This window comes from Oratosquilla oratoria, chromosome 39 (assembly GCF_046742065.1).
Source record: "Oratosquilla oratoria isolate Oo_2021 chromosome 39, ASM4674206v1, whole genome shotgun sequence".
In the NCBI taxonomy this organism is placed as follows: Eukaryota; Metazoa; Arthropoda; class Malacostraca; order Stomatopoda; family Squillidae; genus Oratosquilla; species Oratosquilla oratoria.
The window spans coordinates 44,670,836-44,680,835 of NC_134815.1; the positions used below are offsets into that span (position 1 = coordinate 44,670,836).

General features: G+C 35.7%; 1 protein-coding gene across 1 annotated transcript in view; it reads right to left on the reverse strand.

Moving 5' to 3' along the window:
* Positions 1 to 5,136, reverse strand: part of LOC143020387 (uncharacterized) — an 11,013-nt gene extending 5,877 nt beyond the window's left edge. The window contains exons 1-3 of the mRNA XM_076176788.1: positions 4,981 to 5,136; positions 2,426 to 2,604; positions 1 to 970 (exon numbers count right to left, since the gene is read on the reverse strand). The exon at positions 1 to 970 is cut by the window's left edge and continues 577 nt beyond it. Coding sequence (XP_076032903.1) covers positions 1 to 970; positions 2,426 to 2,603 — 1,148 coding nt within the window. The 5' untranslated portion in view covers position 2,604; positions 4,981 to 5,136. The remainder of the gene's footprint in view (positions 971 to 2,425; positions 2,605 to 4,980) is intronic.
* Between the last annotated feature and the right edge of the window lie 4,864 nt (positions 5,137 to 10,000).

Genomic DNA, 10,000 nt, shown 5'->3' on the forward strand with positions numbered 1-10,000 from the left:
GTAGAAGTTGTAGTAGTCTCTGGTGACTGCGATGTAGTTGAAGTGGAGTTTTGTGGTTCAGCCGTTGTTGCAGTCGTCACTTTTGTTGATTCTGTCGCGGCGGTGGTATTTTCTGGTTGTGCTGTAGAAGTTGTAGTGGCCTCTGGTGACTGCGATGTAGTTGAAGTGGAGTTTTGTGTTTCAGCCGTTGTTGAGGTCGTCACTTTTGTTGATTCTGTCGCGGCGGTGGTATTTTCTGGTTGTGCTGTAGAAGTTGTAGTAGTCTCTGGTGACTGCGATGTAGTTGAAGTGGAGTTTTGTGTTTCAGCCGTTGTTGAAGTCGTCACTTTTGTTGATTCTGTCGCGGCGGTGGTATTTTCTGGTTGTGCTGTAGAAGTTGTAGTAGTCTCTGGTGACTGCGATGTAGTTGAAGTGGAGTTTTGTGTTTCAGCCGTTGTTGAAGTCGTCACTTCTGTTGATTCTGTCGCGGCGGTGGTATTTTCTGGTTGTGCTGTAGAAGTTGTAGTAGTTTCTGGTGACTGCGATGTAGTTGAAGTGGAGTTTTGTGTTTCAGCCGTTGTTGAAGTCGTCACTTTTGTTGATTCTGTCGCGGCGGTGGTATTTTCTGGTGACTGCGATGTAGTTGAAGTGGAGTTTTGTGTTTCAGCCGTTGTTGAAGTCGTCACTTCTGTTGATTCTGTCGCGGCGGTGGTATTTTCTGGTTCTGCTGTAGAAGCTGTAGTAGTAGTCTCTTCTGTCTGTGATATAGTTGAAGTGGTATCCTGTGGCTCAACCGTTGTTGGAGACGTAACTTCCGATAATTCTGTGGTTGTGGTATCCTCTGACTGTGAATCTGAAGTTGTAGACGTATCATCTGGTTGAGTTGTCGTTGATAAGGGGTTGACCATATTTGCGAGTGATTCATAAGAGTCGCTGATGCTTCGCAAAAGGTTGGTGATATCTTGCTGGAGGTCTTTGCTTGGAGTTGACTCTGCAAGCAGTGGAAGGAAAACAGAGTCTTAGTGGTTTATCTAGGTAGAACATCAATCGAAAGATGATGTCAGTCTTTTATCGAAATGTGACATGGTACGTTCATGACATGGAAACCCGTTCTTGTCCTCAAACTCGAAGGCTCTGGAGGATCATATAACACCTAGTGACACCAGAACCCTCAATTATCAATGGGTCCATAGTCTCGAATGATGTAAACCAGGTATCGGCCAGGGCCACTGTAAATCTAAGATATGTTTTTATAAGATATAGACAAGTGGGAATCAAGTGAGAATTAGCTTTGGGGTAAGAATGAAGGATAACCAGGATTAGAGGATCGGATGGGATCGAGACTCACATGCCATTTTCGTCTCGCTAAGCCATTGCTATTCGTATGTGAGTGTCTGACGTTATTATAAGTGTAAGTCTTGAATGTATGTATATGATCTAAGATACAGTATTACCTACCTATATATAAAAAATATAATGAGAAAATCGAAACGTCATTACTTTTACTTGTAGGTAATTTTTGTAAGCAAAGGGATTTGATCGCTATGTATCCTTTACGTCATCTGCACAGCGCATAGTTTCATCGGCTAGTTTCATCTACATTATATGTGCTTCTACCCACTAAGACTACGCCATAGAGTTAGAATATCTTAGAATGACACATTTTCGCAAACATTTGTTCACTTAAAAGACAGACGTAATGAGAAATGAAAAGTCAGAATGGAAAAAAGTAACCAGCGGTGTACCACAGGGTTCAGTTTTGGCTCCTATAATGTTCCTCGTATATATTAGTGACATGACGGAAGAAATAAGTAGTTATGCAAACGTATTTGCTGACGATTCAAAGATCATGAAGAGAGAGAGAAGCGCGGAGTGGCATTAGGAGTGGAGTCAGGAATGGAATGTGCAGCTCTGTTGTGGTCACCATACAGAAATATACAAGAAAATTGACAGAATACAAGACGCGGCAACCATGATGACCCCCGGTCAAAAATAATGCTATATGAGGAAAGACTGAAAAACTGGGACTACCCACCGTGGAAGTACGAAGAGAGACAGGTGACATGATAATGATATATAATCTGGAAGCAAATTTGGAGAAAGTGGAGAGAAAATAATAACTGGTACGAGAGGAAAGATCTACAAAAGAACATAGTAAAAAACTGAAAAAGGAGCTTAAAAGGTGTCAAGAAGTATAGCTATCCACATAGAAGTGTAGATTTGTGGAGAAAGTTAGATGAAAATATAACCCAAGCCAAGACCATAAAATATCAAAGCAAGGTTTGCCAAATAGAGAAGAAGAGACGGAACCCCATTGGCATTGCTCCAACCCCGTAGACTACATCTAGATAAACACACACATAAGCAAACAAACAATCAAAAATATACTTTCAAAATATGAGTAGGACACAAAACAGAAATGTATATGCAAATGACTAAGACTCACCTCTCTCCTGCTGAACAGAATCCTGAGACTCGAGACTGGATCGAGGCTGCATTGCCTCTTGCGCTCCATCAAACACAGCTATTGCGATGCCGGCGGGTGACTTTGCCTGGCAAGAGGCCAATAGAAGTGCCATTGTGGCCCACAGGGCCATGGCTGTCTGGCCTACCATTGATGCCATTCTGGAAGGAAGACGGGAAAAGGATAACAAGAAGTCTTGGATTGGTGCTCGAGTTGGAGAATTTACTCGTCAAGAATGGAGGCTGTGCTCTTGAATGCTCGTAATTTTTTCAAGTGCCACCTACCCAGGCTATTTGAGTATGCAGGGCAAAGGTGACAGTTTCTGAGAACCCTAATTTGGTAGTTTCGAATTAACACTTTCGCCATGATGACACCCTTTCCATATGTTATTTCCACCAAACCAATCAGGTGATTTTATTCAGTTTAAGCAAAGGATATTGTAAATAAACTCTTCTGCTGGGATTCGAACCCTTGCCTGAGCGGCTTGCGGCTTTATAAGACAAGGACCGTAACCACTACGCCATCCTGACCCTACAAAACGAAACGATGGCGTAGTGGTTACGGTCCTTGTCTTATAAAGACGCAAGCCGCTCAGGCAAGGGTTCGAATCCCAGCAGAAGAGTTTATTTCCAAATGTCAATTGACACAAACAAAAGGATATTATGCCCAAGAGGGGAAAGCTGCCCAAGCTAACTGCTTCGCTTCGATAAAAAAAAAAATTACCAGTTTAGTTCTTGCTGAAAACAGATGACTTTATCCAGCTTACGAGGGCACTTCTGCTGAAAAAAAAAATAAGGAAAATATCTCTAGTCTTTTAGTCTTTGAGAATCAACACCGTGTGAGATCGAAACCTTTATTGGTACGACGTTTCGCTTGTTACAGCTTTTTCAAGGTACCAATAAAGGTTTCGATCTCACATGGTGTTGATTCTCACAGTCTTGTCGGCTTTTGCCTTTGTGTTTCAACATCTCTAGTCTTACAAAAGGGGGACAAATAATTTATGTTCGTATTGTGGACACATTTTTATGAGAGCTGTCAGATATTATCGCCTACTAGATTCTTTGGAAAATAAAAAGATAAAACGAGTTAGAACCCAATATCTGCTTGTAACGATGAAATAAGAAACTTCTAGATCTAAAGTTGAAGACATTCCAAATAAACGACTCGTTCTTGTGTCATTCTTGAGAAAGTCGTGGAATATAATTAACTATTTTCAATTATGACGTCATCTAAGCATTCATGGACAACACTGAAATAACTTGGTCGACATTGACCCTGTCAGGTTGATATCAGGTAATCTAGAAATACATAGTTTTCTTTTTTATATCAGAAGAACAGAGTAAGTCAAGATTGTCAATAACATGTAAATTGACAAAAGTATTGGTGATAGATATTGACCAAGTGAGAAGTGCCATTCATTCGGTTTCACATATAATTGTAAAAAAAGAAATACCACAAAAACCGACAGGTGGATAAAAAAGTTAAATGTTCTAAGTCTTCTAAAAATCCGAATGCTGTTCAGCAAACCAGTGTCTGATGAGGTTAAAGTTTCTTTTAATCCTCGAAAACCAAGAGGTTCCTCATGACCTAAATGAAACAACCTAGCGAGGTTAATTGAATGTTAATCAAGACTTAATTTAACCTCGAGAGTTCAGAGGCTTCTCTTAGGCTGAATAAAACGGCATGAAGAAAATACTTTGAGGTGACACAGAGGCATCAAGTGTTAAGCTGATTGTCTCTCCGGTTCTTCGGCACAGAGCAGTATACATTGACACTCACCCTTACAAATGCAGAAACCACAATGCACCTTTGTGTATATATATATATATATTTCAACAAAAACCCACTGTGTTGGATAAGAGGAAATGAAATAAATAGATTCCATATATTTCGATCACGGACTGTGATCCTCTTCAGTGGAATACGAAATATATGGAATCTATTTATTTCATTTCTTCTTATCCAACACAGTGGGTTTTTGTTTAAATTTACTAATGTGTTACGACATTACTTTGTAGTTATATATATATATATATATATATATGCATATATACATAAATATATATATATACATATATATAGATATATACATATATATACATATATATATATATATACAGTATATACATACATATATACATATATATACATATATATATATATATATATATATATATTTATATATGAGTATTTATACCTCACTGACAAGGACGCTTTTTGTCACTCAAATATCACAATATTCATGGCTTTGCTTGTTACCGCGGTCCTTGGTAAGGCTCAGTGCCACAATAACACTTCAGTTTTAGAGGGACAAAAGAGAAGAGGTGAGGAAAAGAAGAGTACTAAAAGAAAATAGCCCCCGAAGGCTGTCAAATGTTTCTAATAAAAGTGGAAGGTGTATCGCAATATGGCGGAATGTTACGGAGTGATCGGGAGCGTTAGTGAAAATTGGAAACTGTTCCAAAGTAGCGGGTATCAGGAAGTGCGAGTATTTTTTTCAAAAGGTGCTAGAGAATATCACAGCGCATGCCACGTACCAGAATCCTCTCTCTTTAGGACAAAAGAATCGAAGTAATGAGTCGAAGAATGAAAACGGGAAGAAGATAGGTCCGAGTGAACTTCCTCCGGCGAAGACGACGACACTGACTGACGCGATTCAACGGTTGCGAGGCACTTGTAGAGGGTGGAAAGTGATAACAAAAATTCATGGAAATGTTTGCCTGGCGTTATCTGTTTGTTTTCTCTTACATACATGTGAACTGGATCACTCCTAATCCTGTGACGCTAACTGTGCAGTATATTGCCTAAATGTTATCACGACGTAGTCGGGGGAATAGATTAAACTTCTCGCTGAGGCTTTAGCATGAAATTTTATGGTTCGTCTGTTTCAAGGATTCTTAAACTTTCCTCCATCATTTATCCCTATGCCCTGACGTATTTCACCATTCACCACCTTACTCCTATATAAAAAAGTGTATATCCACCATCAGGGCACAGAAAAATAAGATGAAGCATATTTATCATTTAAGTTTTGCATAAAGTATAGTCATATTCTTTTATAAACAAAAAATATATAGTCAATTTATATCACAAAAAATAGATGAATATATAAGTAAATAAGGTTTGGCAACGATTTACCCCCATCTCATGTTATTTCTTGTAACGACCATTGTCTAAGTTGACCCATGATTGAGAATAACAACTCCAGAAATTTCGCGAACAAACAGTTGATCATTTTAGTTCTTGGAACATTAACTCGTTCTTGTATGTTCGTGTATGTCAAAATTTACCAATTACGGTAAAAAAAAAAGTAATAAAACAAAATAAATAATCAAGTCCTGGTCGAGATAAACCGTTACGCAATATTTTTTTGTTTGTTGGTTACTTTGTCCGCTTGTTCGCTTAACTGTTGCTCTTTCTGGGTCCTTATCACGGACCAAAAGGTCTTTTGTAGACGTCATTTTTTTTTTGGATGGGATAGAATATTGCATGCATCGCAGAAACAAGAATAGGAGAAATTATCAAGAACATGGTTGAAGCCGAAGAAAACAGACTAATTTGCAAGATTCCATGTGGCAGAGGAATTGAAAAATGGACAAGTGAGCATAGAAATGACATAAGAGATCAACAGACACCTAATTTGGTAGTGGTCCACTTGGACAAATGTGGCCACTTACCAGACTGGAACCAAACATAAGTGCTTTAAAAAGGACTAGACAGAAGAAAAAGGAAAACAAGTTTAGTATCTTACAACACTTCCCCTTTATGCAGCAGGTATCAAGCCACGGGGAATGGCTTGATACCAAGGGAAATGGAGCGGACAGATGAGAAGGTGTACCGTGGAGGAACGAGATAATATGGACCACGGTGTATATGTGCTTTTGTTTTTTGTTTGGTATGTTGTGTATAAGGAAATCCTGTTACGGTTTGAAACGTAAGAGAATAAAGAGCTGAAATGTTTTCTGTATTCAACTCATCATCATGCCACTCATATAGATATATGTATGTGTGTGTGTATATATATATATATACATATATGTGTGTGTGTGTGTGTGTGTATATATATATATATATATGTATATATATATAGACATATATATATATATATATACATATATATATATATATACATATATAACGTTTTATTGTTTTACTTTATCTAAAAACATTTCCCGGTGACATCAACTATAATGATAACATACAATACATGCTGTCAAATGTATGATGTCATTGAGCTGGTCGTATTTATGGAACTCCTGCGGGCAGGTTCCTAGTACGATAGTGGTATGTGTCCCTTTCGCTGCATTTATGGGTGGTGGTATTTTTTCTGGCTTCCTCCAGGCAATTACAAAGGATTACAAAGGCGGAGCATGCCGACAGGAGACCTTTTGGTCCATATCTAGGTCGGATGCGAAAAAAAATTCATGATGATAATAAAATAAAATTTTACTCAGCAAAGGGACAGTCTCGCTTTATTCTTCCGCTTTATCTCACGATTTTTTTCATATTTCATTCTTATTCCCTGTATTGAGAAATGAATGCATGTTTCACGTAGTCGAAGCTTTAGAGACCTTACTGATACCCTGGTGGAATAACGCCACGCATCATTTTTATGAGTGCTTACTCACTGAAGTGACCGAAGAATTAGGTCTATGTATTCGTCCCCTCACGGAACCCTGAATTTCATGAAAGAGAATGACATTGAGAAGTTCAGCGTATGAGTGTCTTTATTAGCCCCTTTCTTAACTGGTAGTTTTTTTTATTTATTTTCACCCCAACTGTCGCCTTCGGCTTATTCTATTCATGTCCGTGACAGTCCACCATTTCCCAACCACCACGCCTTAATCAGTTATTTTTTTCTGCCCCCAGAATGGCTTTTTTGACTTGTCGCCCCGTCGCTATCGAAATCTTAGTTAAGCTTCCTGATGCAAGAGATATGATAGGACAGTCCACCGACGTCAACAGCATAGGGAGGGTTATGGAGAGTGGGAGGAGAAGGAGAGGGAATTGAGCAAGTACAGGAAACGGGCTTGGTGGTCAGATTATTACCACATTGCAGTCAAGAATTATTTCTGGCCAAACATTTGAAATAATGTGGCCGACGTGTAAATTAGCAAAAACCCCGATTCAGCGAAATTAAAAGTACTTGAGTTAGCGCATTTTAATTGGAAAAGCATATGAAGTGCAGAACTATATATATATATATATATATATATATATATATATATATATATATATGTATATATATATGTATGTGTGTAAAAGAAGAGAGCAGGTTTTCAGTAATGCACGTAGAGTTAAGTACGACAGCATTGTGGTAATTATTCAGTTTTTTCTATTCACAATTTTCCTGATTAAAAATCTGCCATTAACCGGATGAATAGAAACTAGGTCTACGTATTCTTCCATTTCATGTCCTTTAATTGTAGGTAGGTGTGGAAAGATACAATCTTGAGATGTACATTATATATATGCATGTGTCAGACGGTCGGACCTCCAAGGGGTCAACAATGTGACCTCAGAAACCAGGAAAGGGGTGGAAGAGGGGGAGGGAGAGGAGGAAGAAGATGAAGAGGAGGTGGAGGTGAATGGGGAGGAGGAGGAGAAGGGGGAGGAGGGGGAAGGGGGGATGTATACTAGATGTCATATTAGATTGGATATCAATGAATGATGTTTTGTCTCTAATATGGAATACTTCGAGCGATTGTAGTCTCCTAAAATCATCACTGGTTTCAATAATTTTTGTAGAATTAACTAAGTCCTCCCTGCTAAGTTCGACGTTGTGAAAAAGTCTGTGATGTTGTTTGATAGCTCCCTCCTATAGATGTAATGATAAGCGACGACTGACCTTGCATCTAGTATAACCGATCTATGACTATGAGGCTTACAATCCTTCGAGGAACAAATATATTGGTACAACACATTAGTTCTAGATGTACTGTCTCATCGTCTAGATAGGTTGTTAGTCATGATCAGAGAGGAAGTTTTGGGGTTTTTCGTAGTACATGAGAGCTCCAATTGTTTCCAAGATTTCCATTCCCTCCCGCCATGTTGCTAAACGGCTTCATGATATCATCTCCCTTTACTTCCCTAGAACATACTCCCTCAGCTCTACTAAGGAATTTTCAACACCTACCTTCAGATTTTACTCTTGAAAATGTCTTTCTTAAGACGAAACTTTGAGCTCTACAATCAAAGGAAATGAAATGGAAGAATACGCAGACCTAGTTTCTGTTCACCAGGTTAACGGCAGAATTTTAATCGGGAAAACTGAAAATACGAGGAAAAAACTAAATAACTACCAAAATTCTGTCCTTTTTAACTCTACGTCCATATAATATATATATGTATATATATATATATATATATATATATATATATATATATATATATATATATATACATATATATATATATATATACATATATACATATATATAATACATATACACATACACATGTATATGTATATATATATTATATATATAATATGCATATATATATATATATATATATATATATATATATATATATATATATGTATAATTTGTGTGTGTGTGTGTGGGTGTGTGTGTGTGTGTGTGTGGGTGTGTGTGTGTGTGTGGGTGTGTGTGTGTGTGATATATATATATATACATATATATATGTACATATATATATATATATATGTGTATATATATGTATATATATATTATATATATACATATATATGTACATATATATATATACATATTAATACATATATATACATAATAATATATATATATATATATATATATATATATATATATATATATATATATATGTATATGTATAGATAGATAGACAGACAGATAAATAGATGCATACATAAATTTCACAACACATTGAAATATGATATTCTGAAAAACGATGAAGAAATAATAGTCATGGTCCAAACGTTTTCGTCTGAAAAGATAAAGATATCTCAACAGACGAAAACGTTTGGACTACGACTATCATTTTCCCAATAATTTTATCCTCATATATACGTACATAGGTACATACATACATACATGCATACATATGTACACATATATACATATATACCCATACACACGCACACATATATATATATATATATATATATTTTTTTATGTATTTATATATACTATATATATTTATATATGTATATATATATATATATATACTTATATATATACAGTATATATATATATATATACTATATATATTTATATATGTATATATATATATATATATACTTATATATATACAGTATATATATATATATGTATATATATATATATATATATATGTTTACATACATTCTATATCTATAAATATATATAAATATGTATACATATATATATACATTATATATATATATGTATATATATACAGTATATATAAATATAAATATATTGTATATATATATATATATATATATATATACATGTATAAGTATATTGTATATATGTATATACATATATATATATATATATATATATATATATATATATATATACATATATATATATATTTAGATATATATATATATATTTATATATATACATATAT